Consider the following 22,325-nt stretch of genomic DNA (forward strand, 5'->3'; position numbering starts at 1 on the left):
CAAAATGAGGTTCAGTAGTGTGTGTGGCCTCCACGTGCCTGTATGACCTCCCTCCAACGCCTGGGCATGCTCCTGGTGAGGTGGCGGATGGTCTCCTGAGGGATCTCCTCCCAGACCTGGACTAAAGCATCCGTCAACTCCTGGACAGTCTGTGGTGCAACGTGACGTTGGTGGATGGAGCGAGACATGATGTCCCAAATGTGCTCAATTGGATTCAGGTCTGGGGAACGGGCGGGTCAGTCCATAGCATCAATGCCTTCCTCTTGCAGGAACTGCTGACACACTCCAGCCACATGAGGTCTAGCATTGTCTTGCATTAGGAGGAACCCAGGGCCAACCGCACCAGCATATGGTCTCACAAGGGGTTTGAGGATCTCATCTCGGTACCTAATGGCAGTCAGGCTACCTCTGGCAAGCACATGGAGGGCTGTGCGGCCCCCCAAAGAAATGCCACCCCACACCATGACTGACCCACTGCCAAACCGGTCATGCTAGAGGATGTTGCAGGCAACAGAACGGTCTCCACGGCATCTCCAGACTCTGTCACGTGCTCAGTGTGAACCTGCTTTCATCTGTGAAGAGCACAGGGCGCCAGTGGCAAATTTACCAATCTTGGTGTTCTCTGGCAAATGCCAAACATCCTGCACGGTGTTGGGCTGTAAGCACAACCCCCACCTGTGGACGTCGGGCCCTCATACCACCCTCATGGAGTCTGTTTCTGACTGTTTGAGCAGACACATGCACATTTGTGGCCTGCTGGAGGTCATTTTGCAGGGCTCTGGCATGCTCCTCCTTGCACAAAGGCGGAGGTAGCGGTCCTGCTGCTGGGTTGTTGCCCTCCTACGGCCTCCTCCACGTCTCCTGATGTACTGGCCTGTTTCCTGGTAGCGCCTCCATGCTCTGGACACTACGCTGACAGACACAGCAAACCTTCTTGCCACAGCTCGCATTGATGTGCCATCCTGGATGAGCTCCACCACAGCCACTTGTGTGGGTTGTAGACTCCATCTGATGTTACCACTAGAGTGACAGCACCGCCAGCATTCAAAATTGACCAAAACATCAGCCAGGAAGCATAGGAACTGAGAAGTGGTCTGTGGTCATCCCCTGCAGAACCACTCCTTTATTGGAGGTGTCTTGCTAATTGCCTATAATTTCCACCTGTTGTCCATTCCATTTGCACAACAGCATGTGAAACTTATTGTCAATCAGTGTTGCTTCCTAAGTGGACAGTTTGATTTCACAGAAGTGTGATTGACTTGGAGTTACATTGTGTTGTTTAAGTGTTCCCTTTATTTTTTTGAGCAGTGTATTTGGCTAAGGTGTATGTAAACTGTACATTACTTTTAGTGACTGAAATTTTGTAGTTGAGCGGAATGCACGTAGCAATACTAGTTTAACCAGCAGCACCAGACACAATTTACTGTCACTCTTACACTAACATACATGACTGCATCTGATCTCTGTGTTCACTACTACTATTGTTGGTACGGCACACCAAACTATCAACGTATCATACACTAGCAGCAATCTCTTGATTACACATACAGAACATGCAGAGAAGACTGACATCTACTGAATCACACACAGTCACGACATTCACCGTTTTGTTTTGTTGCTTTATTTCGTTTTACACATTTTATTCTTTGGGACTCAAACACTTATCCTATTTTTATTTAACTAGGCAAGTCAGTTTAAGAATAAATTCTTATTTACAATGATGGCCTAACCCGGACGACGCTGCTGCCAATTGTGCACCGCCCTATGCAACTCTTAATCACGACCGGTTGTGATACAGCCTGGATGAGCAGTGGAAAGGAGAGGACAAGAGAGCCCACCTCTTACACACGTACAAGACTACACCACGTAAATCACTATCATAAGAAAAACAACAAACAACCAGCCCAGGCGATGTCCACATCACACACCTGCAATAAATAGTCACTCTGCTTAAGTATTTCATGTTAATCTTCTGTACAGATAGAGGGGGTATTGAACTATGATTACATCAACTGACATCGTCAGGTGCACAGCTAGGGCCAGAGACCATGTGCAAAACAAACGGGGAGGGATGGGCAGTGCAGGGGTTAAGAGTGAGATGAAATGTCTCACACACAAAGACATGTAAACATACACATGAAGGTAATGGGGCAGATCTTTGACCATGCTGGGGAAAAGACATGGAGGCAACATAATACAAGAACACAGTACATTTCCTTCCATTTTTGCCCACACAGACGCACATTGTGTAAACTAATGGCAGGTTGGGTGTAAACACAAGGAAATGGAATGTGAGGCTGCAGTGGAGGTATCTGCAGAGAGAGGGGGGGGGGCAGACATGCACTGCCCCTGGGATGAGGGGTCGGGGGCTCAGTCCTCCAGGCTGCGGAAGGAGTTCTGCATGTCCTCCAGCAGCTGGGCGTAGTCAGCCTTGATCTTGGTCTCTCCCTCCTTCACTGGGTCCTATAACAGACCAGAAACAGTAACACAGAGGCTGGGTTCTATAACAGACCAGAAACATATAGGACCCAGCCTCTGTGTTACTCTTAACAGACCAGACATACACTACCGGTCAAATTTTTTAGAACACCTACTCATTCAAGGGTTTTTCTTTATTTTTACTATTTTCTACATTGTAGAATAATAGTGAAGACATCAAAACTACGAAATAACATATGTATTCATGTAGTAACCAACAACAACAAAAAAAGTGTTAAACAAATCTAAATATATTTTATATTTGAGATTCTTCAAATAGCCACCCTTTGCCTTGATGGCAGCTTTGTAGACTCTTGGCATTCTCTCAACCAGCTTCACCTGGAATGCTGTGGTTGAATCTGTCTTTGAAATGCACTTCTCGGCTGAGGGACATTACAGGTAATTGTATATTTGGGCTACAGAGACATGGTAGTCATTCAGAAATCATGTTAAACACAGTCTATGCAACTTATTATATGACTTGTTAAGCATATTAGTACTCCTGAACTTATGTTGAGCACTAGTTGGCTGCTTTTCCTTCACTCTGCGGTCCGACTAATCGCAAGCCATCTCAATTTGGTTGAGGTCGGGTTTGTTGTCGAGGTCAGGTCATTCGATGCAGCACTCCATTACTATCCTTCTTGGGAAATAGCCCTTACACAGGCTGGAGGTGTGTTGGGTCATTGTCCTGTTGGAAAAACAAATTATAGTCCCACTAAGCGCAAACCAGATGGGATGGTGTATCGCTGCAGAATGCTGTGGTAGCCATGCTGGTTAAGAGTGCCTTGAATTCTAAATAAATCACAGACAGTGCTTCATGCTTTACGGTGGGAAATACACATGCAGAGATCATCCGTTCACCCACACCACGTCTCACAAAGACATGGCGGTTGGAACCAAAAATCTCCAATTTGAACTCTAGACAAAAAGGACACATTTCCACTGGTCTAATGTCAATTGCTCATGGTTCTTGACCCAAGCAAGTCTCATCTCTTCTTATTGGTGTCCTTTAGTAGTGGTTTATTTGCAGCAATTTGACCACGAAGGCCTGATTCACACAGTTTCCTCTGAACAGTTGATGTTGAGATGTGTCTGTTACTTGAACTGTGAAGCATTTATTTGGGCTGCAATTTCTGAGGCTGGTAACCATAATGAACTTACCCTCAGCAGAGGTAACTCTGGGTCTTCCCATTGGCAAATCTGGTGCAATCCATGAGGAGATGCATAGCAGTACTTAATGCAGCTGGTGGCCACACCAGATACTGACATTCTTTTGATTTTGACCCCCCCCCCCCCCTTATTCAGGGACACATTATTCCATGTCTGTGGAAATTGTTCCGTTTATGTCTCAGTTGTTGAATCTTATGTTCATACAAATATTTACACATGTTAAGTTTGCTGAAAATAAACAGTTGACAGTGAGAGGACGTTTCTTTTTTCCTGAGTTTACATGATTCCATATGTGTTATTTCATAATTTTGATGTCTTCAGTATTGAAAATAGTACAAATAAAGACAACCCTTGAAAGAGTAGGTGTTCTAAACATTTTGACTGGTTGTGTATTGAGTAACACAGAGGCTGGGTCCTATAACAGGCCAGACATACAGAGTAACACAGAGGATGGGTCCTATAACAGGCCAGACATACAGAGTAACACAGAGGATGGGTCCTATAACAGGCCAGACATACAGAGTAACACAGAGGATGGGTCCTATAACAGGCCAGACATACAGAGTAACACAGAGGATGGATCCTATAACAGGCCAGACATACAGAGTAACACAGAGGATGAGTCCTATAACAGGCCAGACATACAGAGTAACACAGAGGCTGAGAAACAGAGACAACACCACAAAGAGACCAAAATACCGATAAACAGCTAGAGAAACACTCAGATGGAGATTACATAGAAAGACAGACAGATCCAGGGAAAAACAGACATGTACAAGGAGGGAAGATAAAACAAGTAGAAAGAAAGACAAAGAACACACACAAAGATGGAGAAACTGTCAGACTGCTGCTGTACCTTGAACTTCATGGAGCTGAGTCTGTAGAGGATCTCTCCCAGGTGTTCTCTGATCATGGACCAGGTGATCTTGTTGTCGCTCTGAGCCGTGGTCTCCACTGCGTGCCGTGCCATGTCATAGAAGGCTATTATGTTGGACAGGATGCCAACAGTCTTATAGAAGGGACAGAACCTGCAGGGAGTTTAAAGGGCAGAGAGTTACAGTTGTAGTCTTTCGGTATTTGCCGGAAATATTTGAGTATGTCAGACAGTGACACTGTGTGTTACCGGTCATAGGGGGTGTAACCGTTCTGTTGCAGGAAGTCATCCTTGAGGAGCTTGGCCACCTCCAGGGTGATCTTATCAGTTTCGGCCAGTGAGGCCTGTCACCAAGACAGCAAGGACAATATTAAGTTCCATCCCCCCTTCAAATTACACAGAACTCAAAACGCTGGGCAACTGGAAATTCATACATATTCTCCATGTTTCTTTCATCTACTCAGGGAGAAAAGACTTCACAGCAAAAGAGAGCACAATGTTATCCCCATAGAAATAGGAATGAATAGAGCAATGATGGCATAATGGGTGGACTGGCGGCCATTGGTTACCCCTGCCTTCTCTTTCTTCACCATGCCCTTCGTTCCCCCTCACCTTGCCGACCAGCTGTACGATCTCAGCCAGGTCCTCCTCCTCTTGCAGAATCTCCTTGGCCTTGGTGCGCAGCGGGACGAACTCAGGGAAGTGCTTGTCGTAGTACTCGTCCAGCGCCCGCGTGTACTTACTGTAGCTGATCAGCCAGTTGACTGACGGAAAGTGCTTCCTCTGGGCCAGCTTCTTATCCAGACCCCAGAACACCTGAGAGTGAGTGAGTGAGTGAGTGAGTGAGTGAGTGAGTGAGTGAGTGAGTGAGAAACGATCGAGGCAGGTAGAGGTAGAGAAAAAGAGGATGAAGATAAGGATTGATAATCCCTAAAGCTGATCTTTATTTCTTTGCTCCATATGTATGAGTGTGGTCTATCAGAGCCAGATAGAAACAGGCTGTATTCATACCTGCACGATACCCAGGGTAGCCGATGTCACAGGATCAGAGAAGTCACCACCAGGGGGAGACACACTGAAGGGGGACAGAATAACAGTAACATGTGGTTATAGCGAGAGAAGAAGCACTCCACTTCTGTCTATTCCAGCGTGGATAGATTGTGTTGGTGGGTTAACTGTACTCACGCCCCCACGATACTGACGCTGCCCTCTCTCTCTGGGTTGCCCAGACACTTCACCCTGCCAGCACGCTCGTAGAATGACGCTAGACGGGCACCCAGGTAGGCAGGATAACCACTGTCTGTGGACATACACAAAATGTGTCTTCTTTATGACCAGCTGATTTAGACCTAGTTCACCACTAGCCTTAAAAGTTGTCCTTTACATTGCTTTATACATTGTATTTGGGTGTTACCAGCAGCTACTCACCAGCGGGCATCTCAGCCAGTCGACCAGAGATCTCCCTGAGAGCCTCGGCCCATCGAGAGGTGGAGTCAGCCATCATGCTCACGTTGTAGCCCATGTCCCTGAAGTACTCTGACAGTGTGATCCCTACAGGTACACACAGCAGATAAGTAGGTGATTGGTTAGGGGGTGTGCTCCATGTTTTGGTCTCAGGCCTGCTATTGGCTGGGAGGTGTGCCGTGTTGTGTTCTAGGCCCTGTGATGGGTTCTTACCGGTGTAGATGGAGGCCTCTCTGGCAGCCACAGGCATGTTGGAGGTGTTGGCCACCAGCGCTGTTCTCTTCATGATGCTCTCAGTCTTCCCATCCACCTCCATGGTCAGCTATTGGACAGACATTGTCAATCATCCTTATATCCAATTGGAAACAGGCTAAGGGTAATAGTGATGATCATGATAATCCAATAACATAACACCACCAACCTCGGGGAAATCTCGCAATACTTCTGACATCTCGTTCCCGCGCTCCCCGCAGCCTACGTAGACGATGACGTCACTGTTGGAGTACTTGGACAGGGACTGGGAGATGACAGTTTTACCACAGCCAAAAGCTCCGGGGATGGCTGTGGTCCCTCCCTGGACACACCTGGACACAGAGACAGACAAGTAGACAAGCAGAACAGACCAGGGGCAGGGAGATGGAAGCAGTGGTTGAGTATATTGGCAGAAACAGTTCAGAAGTAGTAATGGAGTTTCCTTGAAGCAGAATAGCAAATACAGATAAGAAAGGACATTCTGATAGTGTTCTTGAAGCAGAGATGGAGAACGAGGGAAAGGTGGAGAGGGAGAGTGGTAAGAGAGTTTCCCAGAAGCAGAGATGGAGAACGAGGAAAAGGTGGAGAGGGAGAGCGGTAAGAGTTTCCCAGAAGCAGAGATGGAGAACAAGGAAAAGGTGGAGAGGGAGAGTGGTAAGAGTTTCCCAGAAGCAGAGATGGAGAACGAGGAAAAGGTGGAGAGGGAGAGTGGTAAGAGTTTCCCAGAAGCAGAGATGGAGAACGAGGAAAAGGTGGAGAGGGAGAGTGGTAAGAGTTTCCCAGAAGCAGAGATGGAGAACAAGGAAAAGGTGGAGAGGGAGAGTGGTAAGAGTTTCCCAGAAGCAGAGATGGAGAACGAGGAAAAGGTGGAGAGTGAGAGTGGTAAGAGTTTCCCAGAAGCAGAGATGGAGAAAGGTGACAGAAAAAGAGGGAAAGGTGGAGTAAGAGAGAGGGGACTCACGGGAAGAGGGCGTCCAGTACTCTCTGTCCGGTCAGCAGTGGGTGATTGGCCGGTAACTTCTCTGTGACCGGGCGAATCTGTCGCACTGGCCAGACCTGGACCATGGTGAACTTCTCCTTCATACCCTCAAACTCCAGCTCCAACACCACGTCCTGAAACACACACCAGACCCTCAGTCCAAATACATCAATTTCCACACATGCATTACTATGGATTGATACTAGGGAGGTGGGACTAACCGAGACGTCATAGTTTCCGGGGGGAGCCACATAGGTGACGGTTCCTCTGTTCCTCGGGGGCAGCATGATCTTGTGCTTGATAAGGGAGTTCTCAAACACCATCCCGTAGATATCACCCCCTGTGATGTGACTGCCCACCTAAGAAAGAGAGAGCAGTGAGGAGGGGTTAATGCTGAACAAGTCAATGTTTTTGTTGTTCAGCATGGGCTCTAAGGCAGAGTTTCCCCAAACTCGGGTCAGGGGGTCCCGTGTGGGTGCACATTTTGGTTTTCGCCCTAGCACGACACAGTGGATTCAAATAATCAATCAAAGCTTGATGATGAGTTGGTTATTTGAATCAGCGGTGTAGTGCTAGGGCAAAAACCTAAATGTGAACCCAGGTGGGCCCCAGAACTAAGTTTGGGAAACTCTGCTCTAGGGTCACTTCAAACTTTGTATAATGTAAACCACGCAACACTTTTATTAAAACATTGACAGAGTAGGAGGACACACCCACCCGTAAGCTCTTGACGGGGGAGAACTCCCATTTCAGGTCTCGGTTGAGGGCTCCGATGTTGACTCCGCGGGGGATGTAGATGCTCTGTGTTAGGTCGTTGATGTCCTTTAGGGGGCGCTGGATACCGTCAAAGATGGAGCCCATGATGCCTGGGCCCAGCTCCACAGACAGAGGCTTTCCAGTGCGCAGCACTGGGTCCCCAACAGACACGCCCGCTGTGACAACGCTCAGGAACACACCATGTGTTAATGGATCAAGCCTGGTCAAGCATTCTGATCTCGTTCTCAATGATCAGTGCTTTATTTTTACATTGCTGTCCAGTGGATCTGAATTTGCCATGCACCTGACTCAACATTTTTCTGTGCATTAGCCTTCTGATTTGAACATTTGAAAAGTGTTGATGTGTGTACTATGCTATTTGATTGAATTTGTGTTACAGCATTTTGGTTTCACTAATAAATAAGTTGAAATGGAACCAAATTATCTATTTGTGTCTTCAGCCCTTTTCAAATAGGATAGATGGGCTATATAGTCTACAGTATAGGTTGAATGTGATGTTCTGCCTATAACCAGCCTGAGTAGGCTTATAACTCCATTCATATTCATAGATTAAAGAAATGAATTAAATTGGTAATGAGATATTTTTCAGACTACTTAATGCGATGCATGTCTGTTGAATTTGGAAGAATCCTCCTGCACTCGGCCCCCCAATCTACTCAGCCAATCAGGAGCCGCTACTGCGTTGCAGCCATGGCATACTGCATACTTTTAACTAAACGGTATGTGCTAAATAGTATGCAACAATGAGTAAATAGTATGCAGTTTAAGTATGTAGTACACTATTATGGGTATCTGGACATGACCCGCGTGTACAGTGGCTTGCGAAAGTATTCACCCCCTTGGCATAAATATTTTTATTGTGAAACAAGACAAAAAATAAATAAACTTCAGCGTGCATAACTATTCACCCCCCAAAATCAATCATTTGTAGAGCCAACTTTTGCAGCAATTACAGCTTCAAGTCTCTTGGGGTATGTTTCCATAAGCTTGGCACATGTAGCCACTGGGATTTTTGCCCATTCTTCAAGGCAAAACTGCTCCAGCTCCTTCAATTTGGATGGGTTCCGCTGGTGTACAGCGATCTTTAAGCATACCACAGATTGTCAATTGGATTGAGGTCTGGGCTTTGACTAGGCCATTCCAAGACATTTAAATGTTTCCCTTAAACCACTTGAGCGTTGCTTTAGCAGTATGCTTAGGGTCATTGTCCTGCTGGAAGGTGAACCTCTGTCCCAGTCTCAAATCTCTGGAAGACAAAGGTTTTCCTCAAGACTTATCCCTGTATTTAGTGCCATCTATCATTCCTTCAATCCTGACCAGTTTCCCAGTTACTGCTGATAAAAACATCCCCACAGCATGATGCTGCCACCACCATGCTTCACTGTGGGAATGGTGTTCTAGGGGTGATGAGCGGTGTTGGGTTTGCACCAGACATAGAGTTTTCCTTGATGGTCAAAAAGCTTCATTTGTGTCTCATCTGACCAGAGTACCATCTCCCATATACTTGGGGAGTCTCCCACATGCCTTCTGGCGGACCCCAAATGTGTTTGCTTATTTTCTTCTTTAAGCAATGGCTTTTTTTCTGGCCACTGGTGCCATATTCTTTCCATTTTTTAATAATGAATTTAATTGTCCTCCGTGAGATGTTCAAAGTTTCAGATATTTTTTTATAACCCAACCCTGATCCGTACTTCTCCCCAAATTTGTCCCTGACCTGTTTGGGGAGCTCCTTGGTCTTCATGGTGCAGCTTGCTTGGTGGTGTTGCAGACTCTGGGGTCTTTCAGAACAGGTGTGTGTGATTATATATATATATATCATACACACACACACAGATCAAGTCCACCTGTGTGCAATTTAACTAATTATGCAACTTCTGAAGGTAATTGGATGCACCAGATCTTTTTCAGGGGCTTCATAGCAAGGGGGTGAATACATATGCACCACTTCTGTTTTTTACTATTTAGAAACACGTTGTTTTTTTCATTTCACTTCACCAATTTGGACTATTTTGTGTGTGTCCATTACATGAAATGCAAATAAAAATATATTTAAATTACAGGTTGTAATGCAACAAAATAGGAAAAACACTAAGGGGGACGAATACTTTTGCAAGGAATTGTATGTACCAGAGAAATAGTTTCAGTAATGAACACATGGGTGTACACACACCCCTACCTATCTAAAGGGAGTATATAGACAGTCAGGTACAGTAAAACATTTTTATCCCAAATGACCCCTGCTCCTTTTACAGAACACTTTTACAGTAGTGCACTACGTACGGAATAGGGTGCCATTTTGGGACACCGCCACAGTCAAGTGCAATAACAGTGCAATATAACCCGTTAGGATACATGTCTCCTCGTAAACCTGGATGGTGGCCATGTCTCCCTCCAGCCTGATGATCTCTCCCACCAGCTCACTGTGGCCCACTCTCACCAGCTCATACATGGCCGCTCCCGCCATGGCAGTGGCCGTCACCACTACAGCACAGCCAGGGCACAACACAGGTCAGAGGTCACACAGCAGGCAAACACATGCGAGACAGATGTGATGTCTAGTCCAAACTTAACCCCCAGATTAGTGTAAGCAATATTGGTGGAAACAGCCTAGCCTACTACAACAGATATAGATGGGGCTCGTCATCAGCTAAAACCTTTGAAGGCTAAACAGAGGTACTGGTGACAGATCCATTTGAGTGATAGTGACCTGGGCCGGATACTCCATGGACGTATCCAAACTCGCTCTCCTTCTCCTCATCACGGATCTTAGGCAGTTTAGACAGGTCCATCCCGACAGGCTAGATCTGCGGGAGAGAGAGAATAATTGAGTGAGCGTGTGAATGAAGGCGATAAAGGAAGATTGTTTTTTTTTCTCTGTCTCACCCTGTTACTTTAATCTGGGAAGAATGGGGCACAGTTGAAGAATGCTTCTGGTTATTTCGAAGACGGAACACCACAGTGCTACTTTTAGAACAATTACACTGTATATACAAGTGTATTGATTTGTGTTTTTATGGTTGACTGCATCCCAGACCATAGTGGGTTACAGTCATGGCTGGGACACTTGACCCAGTCATTAGAAGGTCAACAGGCTTCTCATCCAACTCCCTATACATTCATCTAGTCACGAAACATGACAGTGCCTTCAATTGTGTACTCCATGTACATTTACATAGAAAGAACCTAAACGGCCTTTGTCTGTCACAAAATTATATTTGAAATTGTTACGCAGATTGTCCATGGTGGTGGTCCTTCAGCTGGTTGAAATTTGAGACATAATATCCACAGGAAAGTATTAAACAGACAGACTTCAAACGCAGGTCTGTGTGTTGTGGCTATTAAGGTGTGTCTGCTCATGACCAAAGGCACGTGCACAAGACCGAAGTGCATACTAACAGGCATTTGCATGGTTTTGAGCATGTGCCAGGTGGAACGTTTCTACTTCAGTACCTGAGCTCTTAAGTCAGGTAAACAATACTCTGCCGTGGATTGTCTTCATTTCAGCCTAATGAGTCACCAACCGTACAGACAACCGGCAGAGCAACTGCAAATGTAATTTTATTCAACATTTTGGCTTGTAAGGAAAATGTCCAAGATGTTACAGTGCTTTGTTTGACTGTATATCAATAAATATGACGGCTACTAGGATCATATTCTGTGAAATAACACCAAGTGCATAAATAAGACATATTAGTTAAATAAATATGGAACAGTAAATTAAACTGTTCAATACATCTTTCATTTTGGAGCAAGGTAGGATGTAGCTGACAGCAAAGGTTTCAACTAGAGATGACGTGCAGGGATTTGTAGTCTTGCATGATGTCTACTTTTATGCCAACAACATTTTCAAATCTGAGTAAATAAAACCTAATATACTGATGTCACATTGTCCAAAGAGATGTACAGTTATCAAAACACAGCCCTTATGTTAAGTGTCTCAAATCCACAATGGAGAAAATAAAACAATTGGAACCATTTCAATGTTTGACTGCGAGGTTTTATGACATCCAACATGAGGCTAAATTGGCTGGAAAACAATGCTTCAAGAAGCGTCGTTTCCTCCTCACTACCAGCAACTAAAACCCACACCAACTTGGTTAGGGAGTGAAAATAACCATGAACCAAGTCAAACAGGGAGACAAAATAAAATGCTTTGTATTCACAACCTTAAAGAGCAGCAGTCGAGCTCTTCCAACATCTCTCATGCCAACTGGAGCATTGGCTCTGCAGCTCTAAAATAGGGGTGGATATAATTTGTGGAACGTTCCAACAGGAATCTGTTCCTAAAAGTTTGTAAATAACAAGATTGCCAACAACGCATACAAAGTTGTATAGGGGCTGAATAAGAAATCAAATCAAATGTATTTATATAGCCCTTCTTACATCAGCTGATATATCAAAGTGCTGTACAGAAACCCAGTCGAAAACCCCAAACAGCAAGCAATGCAGGTGGCTAGGAAAAACTCTCTAGAAAGGCCAAAACCTAGGAAGAAACCTAGAGAGGAGCCAGGCCTCTTCTGGCTGTGCCGGGTGGAGATTACAACAGAACATGGCCAAGATGTTCAAATGTTCATAAATAACCAGCATGGTCAAATAATAGTAATCACAGTGAACAGGTCAGGGTTCCATAGCCGCAGGCAGAACAGTTGAAACTGGAGCAGCAGCATGGCCAAGATACCGAGTAGGGAGTTGGCAAATGTCATTAAGTTTTCACTCACCACGTTAATTCCGAAAAAATTCTCTGGTAGCTTATGGACAAACATTAAGAATTAAGCTACGTGGTGAGTTGATGCCTATTCGGCAGCTAGTAAGCTAAGTGAATTGATCATGCACCTTTGTATGTGTTGCTTGTACTTTACAAAAAAAATTGGAAGAAATTCCTGTTGTAACGTTCCACAAATTATACCCACCCTTAAAAATCACCTCGACTAACGAGGTGACGGGTGCAACACATCCTGAGGATGATTCCAATCAGTGCTCTTCCACAACTAAATAGAACCAGCCTCGAAATCAAAAACCAAAGCCTGTAAGAATACACACTACCAGAGTAGGACCATAACTAAACCATATGATTACACACAGAAAAATTCCATACCACACATAGGCTTAAAATTAAGCTTGCTGCAATTGAGAGACTTGCATATATAGCACACAATCAGAACCAGTCTGCACCAGTTTCCCAACCTCGGTCTTCAGGACCCCAACGGGTGCACGTTTTGGTTTTTGCCCTAGTACTACACAGCTGATTCAAATCAGCAAGCTTTAATTTTTTGAATCAGCTGTGTAGTACTAGGGCAAAAACACTGGTCTGCACATACAAATCGCAGTCGGTCTGTTACCATGGCAATAGCACCCCTTACCCGATCTGCAACCATGATGATATCCCAGAGACTACAGCCCAACATGAAGACTCACGATTTACCAGCATCAAAATGAGAAATAGGATACACCTCCCCGCTCCCTCTGGACTTCCACCCTGGTCGATTCTCACCGGGTGTGACGCAGTACGCTAACATTAGAGTGGAGATCCCAGGCAAGCATCACTGAATTTCTGTGCTCTTCTCTACCTTATGTGAAGGCTATGCTTCCCTCTTTCCCACTGTCTGTATGCTTCTCCCTCAAATGCTGCATAATAGCCTATGCTTCCCATTGTCTGTATGCTTCTCCCTCAAATGCTGCATAATAGCCTATGCTTCCCTCTTTCCCACTGTCTGTATGCATCTCCCTCAAATGCTGCATAATAGCCTATGCTTCCCTCTTTCCCACTGTCTGTATGCTTCTCTCTCAAATGCTGCATAATAGCCTATGCTTCCCTCTTTCCCACTGTCTGTATGCATCTCCCTCAAATGCTGCATAATAGCCTATGCTTCCCTCTTTCCCACTGTCTGTATGCTTCTCCCTCAAATGCTGCATAATAGCCTATGCTTCCCTTTGTTGTTTTCACACACACAATCTGTCGTGACTTAATGTCATCTATACAGGCAGGAAACTGCAGGTGCTCTATAACACAGGGGGCTGATGCTTCCTGATACTCCTGCATCTATACAATGGAGATTGAACAACCCCCATCACTCACTCTAGACACCATTCCTGCTTCAGTGCCCTTACCACCCTTTCCTCCTTACCACATATAGGGTATTTTCCTCCATGCTAGATGGGTCATCTGTGTAGAAATAGCCCCCCCAACAGGTCTAGTCTGTAGCTGCAGGATACAGACAACAATGGCTCAGGATGACCTCCAGTTCTCACCAGTGGACAGGACAGACTTAGTAAGCATTTATATGCGTTCTTCAGATGTAAGACCATCTTCTCTTCATCTCTTGATCTTAACTTGAATGTTCAATTCCCTTTGGATTACAAAAGGTTCAAACTTGTCTTGTAAAACAAGCTAAAGAACACAGATACAGAAAAAATAGACTGATTTAATAATTCACCCATCAATCACTTCCATTGTGATTTTGGCATAGAGACTATGAATATATGCATGAGGCATCACATGACTGTGGCACATGACTGGCTAAGTTATATGGGGCCATTTGAGGAAGTGGAAAATCCTAGTGTGGGGAAATATTGGTGTGTGTGTGTGTGTGTCTTGGTGGTTCATATGCTGTGCAAGACATACGGATTCACACACTCAGTCCGGTCTATAAAAAGCTAGATGAGTGAACTTGAATCCCTTGACACAAGTGTACTTGTCTGGTCTTATAGCAGCCACCTACAAAGCTCAAATCTCTGGTATGATGCAGGCAGAAGTTTCCCTTTAAAACAGATCTAGTATCAGCTTCATCTCCCTAAAGTCAAAACCTTTAAGGGGAAAAAGATTAATTTCAGGGGTAGGGGAAGTAGTCAGTGTAAAACCCAGACATGCTTCCAGGTTCTATGGACTCATTTTAAAATCGAGGATACACTCCCATCACGTGGGTACTGCAATGTTAACGTAAACAATCCGTAGTAAGGAAGGTCTTTCTGTGAGTGTAAAGGTAATAAACCACAATGGACCTTTAGCCTACTAAAATTGTTTCCTTAAGCATAATCAGTTTCGTAATGCAACTAGAGCAAGTGGGGGTTCCAAATTGTTGCATAATCCTGCAAATCCAACAGCTCATACTGAACTTCCTGTTTGAGTTTTAAAATGTTACAAAATAGTGCTAATCCACTCAGTGCATCCCTTGTCACAATGGATTCACATATTTACCAACAACTCCCCACAGGCTGAGATCCTTTGCCCCAAAGGGCAAGTCTAGGATCAAGTTCTCTGTTCTCAGTCCTGAATCAACACTTGGGGACAATCGTCCTCTTAACTAGCTGTTCTTTTTAACTATTCTGTTATTTCTTTGTTGTTAAGATAGAATACACAAAGGGTGGATCTCATTCTCAATAGTCCAGAAGCTTCCTTTCCCTTCCTTGTTGCATCTCCTTCCTTTGATACTGCACTAATCTATAGCACTAGACAGGTGAAAGAAAAATCCTCAGTGGGATTCCACAATATTGCTTTAACCTATCCTCACTTCTCAGAAAAGTACATTAGATGGAGGGGGGGATAAAATGGGAACCCACATTAGAATATTGAGATTCACCCAAAGAGGTCATATCCTATGAGCAGACACTTCTGATGAGAAATTCAACATACCACATCTCACATGCAGAGTATCTGGATTTTATAACATTTGTAGTATGCCTAATGGCTTACCTGCACTGCCCCAAAGATGTATGTCAAATATAATCACCTTGTAAACACCTTCGCTCACGCGCTGTAGGTATCGCCGTTCTTTTAGTTAAATGACACGTCTATCCCTGGCCATGTCATAGAAAATAACGCGTTACATTGTAGCTAGTAAAATAATTATCCATTGATCAAATGAAAGACAAATACATTACCTGCTGAGGCACGACTTCTACGCATTTTCTTTTTGCGGAATAACACCCGACATTTGAGAAGCTACTCTGCCAGCGATGCAATTTATTTGATTAATCAACCCAATAATGCAAACATGTTTAATTAATATAATTAGCTGCTGTTGATCCATGTTATTTGTCATTTTGTTCATTTAAATAGGCCTACACTTGAATGAAACACCACGACCAGAAGTATATGTATTTTCCAATTATTAAATTCATATGATAAACAATATCAGACTTAGTGAAATAACATGGTTATTTATGCAGTTTCATGGATAGCCATCGTTGGCTACATTGTAGGCGATTTAAAGCGTAAGTCATCTGTCAAAATCGCTTGCTCTGCCATTTTGATGCATTTCAAAAATGACATTGCATTTAATCTGATATGATGACAATACAATGAGATAGCTACCTTCAGAAATGAAACGGTCCACCGTCTTGATCCTCTGCCTAGAGAAGATGTGAGTGTCGGTCATGCGATAGCAAATGATCAGCTGACTTCATTCAAAGCGCAAAAACTCTATGGCGAGACTCACAACCACTGCAAATGATTCATTCCACTGTGGCTCAATCCGACTGCGCCGCCAAAGAATATAGAGGGAAAGACAATACTTTCTCTCGATATTCGTATATAGTTTGACATTTAAATAAACACCAACAATAGAACAGAACAGCTGATGAGCAGCATCACAGCATTTTATTCAGCAATTAGAAATGAGGCTCCACAATAGACGGAGGGCAGAAAAACAAACAGTAGAATTAAGTGGTCTTTTTTGAGAACATATCTTTGCATTTGAGCCAAAATGGCGGTAGACCCATAATTTTGCTGTTGCGTGTAAAAAAGATGGATTGCACTGTGGGACACTGTAGATTTGCATGACGATAGTTTACAACAATACTATGAATTTAAATGAAATATCAAGTTGCACCACAAATGATCAGAAATGGAATAATGAAAAACATGTGCTAAAATGACATTTAAAAATCTAACAAAAAATGTCAAAGGTCAGTCCATACTTAAAGAACAAACATCCCGAAATGTTTCAATATTTCAAACACAAAACCTGCTTTATAATAAAAACAGTAATATTTATGTAATTTCATCAAACTGACTAATAAAAATAACTGGATTAATAATAATATGTAGCCATATTAACATTCTGCGCATGCGGGGTCAGAGTTGACAGTCTGCCGTGGAGGAGTGCGGTAGCTAAGCTAACAGCTAGCAACACATGTGGAGGGTACAACGGGAGGCAACCCTAACTCTGTCAAAATTCCCACAACCGAAACGTAAACTACTCAGAACTTTAGTCACATCGAATTTAAGGAATAACAGTCGTTTACAATGAAAGGGTGAGTAAAGCCATTTAGAGACATGTCTGTGTTCTTATCACGAGTAAAGTTTTTTTTTTCTTGTCTCTTTTTTTTTTCTTTTTTCTACAGGCGGGGAGGTGGTTGCAATGCTGCTGCTAGCTAAACCCATTGCGCGGTTAGGGGTAAAATAATCTGCCAATGGTGGCACTACAGTGATTTTCGTTTCGCTAACCACCGTTTGCCATTGGCTGGCAATGCTAGCTAGCTAGTTAGCAAATAGCATCGTTAACCTGCTAAGTGTGGCTAGTAGTGCCTGCATTACCCATCAAAGTAACCATGCTTGAACAAAATTCGGACAAGTCCGTAACCTGCCTGTTTGTGACGTGTAGCTAATTAGCTAACCTGAAATTCAATGTCCTACTTTGTCGCTAGCTATAGATAATTACTACTCGGCTACTTTACGCCACTCTCAACTCCAACCTTGTTAAAACAACTAGCTAGCTACTTAACTAGTGAACCACGCGGCTAGGTAGCTAACGCTAACTTAAACATGGAACACATGATAACTGTCACTCCACCAATGCTCCTTCTAGTTGTGGTCACACTACCTAACGTTAGCATAATGTTCACGTTTGTCATCAGTTTATTTGAAGTATGTTGAACTAGCAGGGCAACGTTGATTCGCTAGCTAACTTGGCTAACTAGCTAGCTTATTAGGCAACCTAGCTAAATGATTCAATAACCCAATGGTTCACTGTACTGTTTGGTGCGTAAGCATCAACCATAAAACTAGGTGCTTTGTTCATCTTATGCAATTATCTGTCAAGCCTACAAAATATCAGTTCCCTCATTGCTGCTTTGCAAACACTAGGTACATTCTGCATCCCTTACTAATTCATGTAAGTAACACACAAGTAGCTAGTATAAGTGGAATGGTTAGAATTAGGAATTTAATAGGATCTTTATGGTGGAATGACACAAGGTAGCACATGTTTACTTCTGTATGTAGCCAACTACTTCGGGCATTTCTAGCTCTATTTTAAAGTGTCAACAGGAAAGGAATCAGTGGATCAACAAAGACTGTGTAGATTCGATGTTGAAACATTCAAACCAGTTTGTCAGCTTGATGTTTACTTAATAAGTTTTCCTAACATGACACCATCTTGTCTGCAAAGTCCAATGGGGTCTCATGATGTGGTGTCTCTGGTTTTTTAATTCGCAGAGCAGATGTCTTGGGTTTGAATATCTGCAATGTTGCATGATCTCTGCTGCCGCTCTATTCTGACTGCTGGCGAACACGTGAGCAGCAGCTGTTGTCGGCCTAGAGGTTTTAACATAAGGAGCCGCCCTATAAATACATCTGTGCTCTCCCCGGAGGGAGGTCAATTTGAGGCAAACAGTCAAGACACGAAAACAAACTCTTGGTTGCAGAGATTGACATTTGCATCTTGACTAATCTTAAATGATGCACACAGGAAAGTGTGTATACATAGATTTCTTCTAGTTGCAACTAACATGTCATCCAGGCGCCATTGAATTTATGATTTTACGTTAGGGGAAAGATTTTGTCTGGCGTTGTGGTGTATGCGTGTTGGCCTTTTGGGAGCAGCTGTCAGTGCACCTGGGCTGGTCCTGATGGCTCACAGTGGCAGGAAACTGGCTTCCCTGTCTGCTCCCTAGAAGTGATCAAAGCACAGGCAGGACCATGTCCTCAAGCAAACTGTTAGATATCTCTAAGTTTATCAACATAGTTAATGAGTTGTCTACATAGGCCAATGTATGGGTACGTACTACGCACCTGTGTAGAATTCACTCTGAATAGGAGTGCCACATTATCTATCTTTGTTGCTTGGAGTCCACCCCCACCTGTGTCCCCAGCTGGTTGACCGTTCTGCTCTTGTTCCAGTAGCCGGATCGAGCTGGGGGACGTTACGCCCCACAACATTAAACAGTTGAAACGCCTCAACCAGGTCATCTTCCCCGTCAGCTACAATGACAAGTTCTACAAGGACGTGCTCGAAGTGGGAGAGCTCGCCAAGCTAGGTAAGACGAGACAGGCTTGCCCAACCACAGTCTGATATTGACGCATTTGTTTTGGTAGTGAACTAATGGTGTAATATGAGGAAAAACTGCAGCATGGCACTAATGTAATACGCCTGCCCTCTGATCCCTCTGTTTGCAGCGTACTTCAATGACATTGCAGTGGGGGCAGTGTGCTGCAGAGTGGACCACTCTCAGAACCAGAAGAGACTGTACATCATGACACTGGGCTGCCTAGCGCCCTACCGCAGATTAGGCATAGGTACGGCTCAATCTTTTCTTGATTTCATACACCAGCAATAGCCAGCGTCACACCATTTTTCCTTATATCCTCTTACACTGTTTACACAGTATCAGGTCATGATAACCTGTGTGTATTGCATATTGTCAAACTCCTAGTCTTTTATTGTAACCAGGAACGAAGATGCTGAACCATGTGTTAAACATCTGTGAGAAGGATGGCACTTTTGACAACATTTACCTGTAAGTTTATATTCTCTTTTTTTATGGCTTTCTCTCCTTGTGTCGATGTGCATTGATGTGAAAGATCTGGACAAAGAAAATGCCTGGTATGGGGTGGCAGTGTAGCCTAGTGGTTAGAGCATTGGACTAGTAACCGAAAGGTTGCAAGTTCAAATCCCCCTGACAAGGTACAAAATCTGTCGTTCTGCCCCTGAACAGGCAGTTAACCCACTGTTCCCAGGCCGTCATTGAAAATAAGAATTTGTTCTTAACTGACTTGCCTAGTAAAATAAAGGTAAGTAAAAAATAAATAAAAATACACCATCTTGCTTAGCTCTCACCAGACCTATGTTTTCACATCAGTGCATATCAAGGAGGAAACCTTTTGAGATGGACCCTCAGTGTTCAGTTGAAAATGTCACCCACACATTCCTTCATCCCTGACCTTTAATTCACACGCTCCCTTCCTTCCTCCTGACAGTCATGTGCAGATCAGCAACGAGTCTGCAATCGACTTCTACCAGAAGTTTGGCTTTGAGATCATTGAGACGAAAAAGAACTACTACAAGAGGATAGAACCGGCAGATGCCCACGTGCTTCAAAAGAGCCTGCGCAGCCCTTGTGCGCCCCCTGGGGGAGAGTTGCAGAAGGCAGAGTAGCCTCTGGAAAGAGCATGGTCGTGCCCCGCCTCCCCAAGAAACAGAACTGTGACAGATGCCCATGGGTCGACACATTCACCACTTTCTTCAAAGGACGTTAAAAAGAGAAAACAAATTCAAAGTTTAAAAAACAAAACATGGCTGCATTTTGATTTAGCAACAAAACAAACACATTTTGCATTTTATTTTTACTATTTTTCTTCATTTAGAAATTTGAAAACAAAATAAAGGATTCAGAATCCAAAAGTGCTCAGAAAAGCTGCCGACTTAAGACAGTTTAGATATGGTGGGGGGTTTCTGTGTTTGCAAATCATACTGTTTGAGTTGTTTTAAATGCGGTTTGTGCTAAAAAATAACGATAGAACTGAATAGGGAAAATCTTTTACAGTAAGAGACTATCGTTGACAAAGGAAGTCCAACTGGCAACCATGGAGTGATGCTTCTTGTAATGGTGACACGTTTGGAACACTGAACTCATCCCCTTGTCACCTGAGCCCAGGGACTTATGGGAAGAGTTTTTACTGGTGGGTGAGACTTACTGTTTCTTCTTCTAGCAATATGCAAAGTGTGAGCCTTGCGCTGTGATGCAATGCCCCCTATTGACGTCAAAGCTCTGATGCCAGTCCAGAGGGGGAAAGGAGCACCCCACAGTGCGGGCATGAGGAAGGATGAACGGTTTCAAGTTGTGGGGAGATTTGAGGAAGTGGATTCCACTCTTTGTTTCTGAATGGTTTTGTTTCTCAACCCATCTATTTAATCCCCCCTTTAGATCTTTTTCTTTTCGGCTCTTTTTTAATATATATATATATATATATATTGATGCTGATTGGCTCAGGGCTTCTCCTGGGCTTGCCACAGATGCTGTGAGAGAGTCCAGGAAATCTTCAGAGAGATCAGGGTGTGAGATGGGCAAAGGTGTATGAGATCACAGGAAATAACTGGTTTATTACGATGTTGATGTTTTTGTCGAAGTACAAAGATGTGACAATGAACAAGATGTCAAGCAGGGATCGCTTGAGTACTTGGCCGTTCAGGAACAGGAGGCGGGTCTCTGTTTTAAGGACTAAAGCAGTTCAATTGACTGGATAAGATGGAGTTCTCTCAGCCTGGGTGAAGTGCATGAGTGAGATTGTTGTGGATGCTTCTGTTTAGATTGGCACTTTATAGTTAGCTGGAGTACTGTCTGGTACTGAGGCTAACCTTTATTGGCCCCTGTAGTAGGAAGTAGGAACCCAGCCAACTAGATCTTTCCACATGTATCTAACCTTTTTGTGCGCTTCACTCATGACCATTGTGGGAAGGTTGTGTGTTGGTTTGGTAGTTTCCTCTGTCTGTAGGGCCCCTTACAACAGAACCTGAAGCCCAGGAGAAACCTGATCCACTGCATGCTGGGAGAATACTGCCCTCTCCACTGTAGTAAAAGCATGTTTTGTTTTCTCCTTTTGAAAATGATCTTTTCTGGAGCTCTATATTGTAAGACTTTTTAACCTCTAAATAAAATAAATGCTATTTGCATTGTGGGTTCATTATTTCTATTTCATGATGTAGATCTGACTGTAAATGGTAATGTGTCTGTATATCCGTCATAGTTTACAATCATACATACCTTAAAGCATTCAGATCCCTTGACTTTTACAGCCTTATTCTAAAATGGATTAAATAAAAAATACCCCATAATGACAAAGAGAAAACAGATGTTCAGAATTTCCTTGTGAATTTAGGGGAAGGAAAAAAAACAGAAACCTTATTTATTTACATAAGTATTCAGGCCCTTTGCTATGAGACTCGAAATTGAGCTCAGGTGCATCCTGTTTCCATTGGTCATCCTTGAGATATTTCTCCACCTGTGGTAAATTCAATTGATTGGATATGATTTGGAAGGGCACACTCCTGTCTATATATGGTCCCACAGTTGACGGTGCAAATCAGAAAAAAAAAACAAGCCATGAGGTCAAAA

At 43.7% G+C, this 22,325-nt stretch overlaps 2 protein-coding genes across 5 annotated transcripts; one reads left to right on the forward strand and one right to left on the reverse strand.

Moving 5' to 3' along the window:
- Positions 1 to 1,598: 1,598 nt before the first annotated feature.
- atp6v1ab (ATPase H+ transporting V1 subunit Ab) lies at positions 1,599 to 16,458 on the reverse strand. Of its 3 annotated transcripts, none has more exons than XM_064949418.1 (15): positions 16,306 to 16,458; positions 10,702 to 10,798; positions 10,347 to 10,475; positions 7,935 to 8,149; positions 7,439 to 7,576; positions 7,200 to 7,351; positions 6,408 to 6,570; positions 6,200 to 6,308; positions 5,951 to 6,073; positions 5,708 to 5,822; positions 5,534 to 5,597; positions 5,135 to 5,338; positions 4,772 to 4,866; positions 4,505 to 4,676; positions 1,599 to 2,463 (listed from the first exon to the last, which is right to left on the reverse strand). In XM_064949418.1, exons 2-15 carry the CDS (start codon positions 10,781 to 10,783, stop codon positions 2,371 to 2,373), a joined length of 1,854 nt encoding a protein of 617 aa, XP_064805490.1. In that variant the 5' UTR covers positions 10,784 to 10,798; positions 16,306 to 16,458; the 3' UTR covers positions 1,599 to 2,370. The 3 variants fall into 3 exon arrangements, with proteins under 3 accessions (XP_064805490.1, XP_064805492.1, XP_064805491.1); XM_064949420.1 differs by lacking the exon at positions 16,306 to 16,458 and adding an exon at positions 14,120 to 14,141; XM_064949419.1 differs by lacking the exon at positions 16,306 to 16,458 and adding an exon at positions 13,355 to 13,459.
- Positions 16,459 to 17,080: 622 nt separating this feature from the next.
- Positions 17,081 to 21,883, forward strand: naa50 (N-alpha-acetyltransferase 50, NatE catalytic subunit). 2 transcript variants are annotated; one of them, XM_064949421.1, is made up of 5 exons: positions 17,081 to 17,246; positions 19,114 to 19,250; positions 19,390 to 19,509; positions 19,664 to 19,730; positions 20,191 to 21,883. In XM_064949421.1, exons 1-5 carry the CDS (start codon positions 17,239 to 17,241, stop codon positions 20,366 to 20,368), a joined length of 510 nt encoding a protein of 169 aa, XP_064805493.1. In that variant the 5' UTR covers positions 17,081 to 17,238; the 3' UTR covers positions 20,369 to 21,883. The 2 variants fall into 2 exon arrangements, with proteins under 2 accessions (XP_064805493.1, XP_064805494.1); XM_064949422.1 differs by having other exon boundaries at positions 19,117 to 19,250.
- Positions 21,884 to 22,325: the final 442 nt, after the last annotated feature.

Source organism: Oncorhynchus masou, chromosome 30, assembly GCF_036934945.1.
Source record: "Oncorhynchus masou masou isolate Uvic2021 chromosome 30, UVic_Omas_1.1, whole genome shotgun sequence".
In the NCBI taxonomy this organism is placed as follows: domain Eukaryota; kingdom Metazoa; phylum Chordata; class Actinopteri; order Salmoniformes; family Salmonidae; genus Oncorhynchus; species Oncorhynchus masou.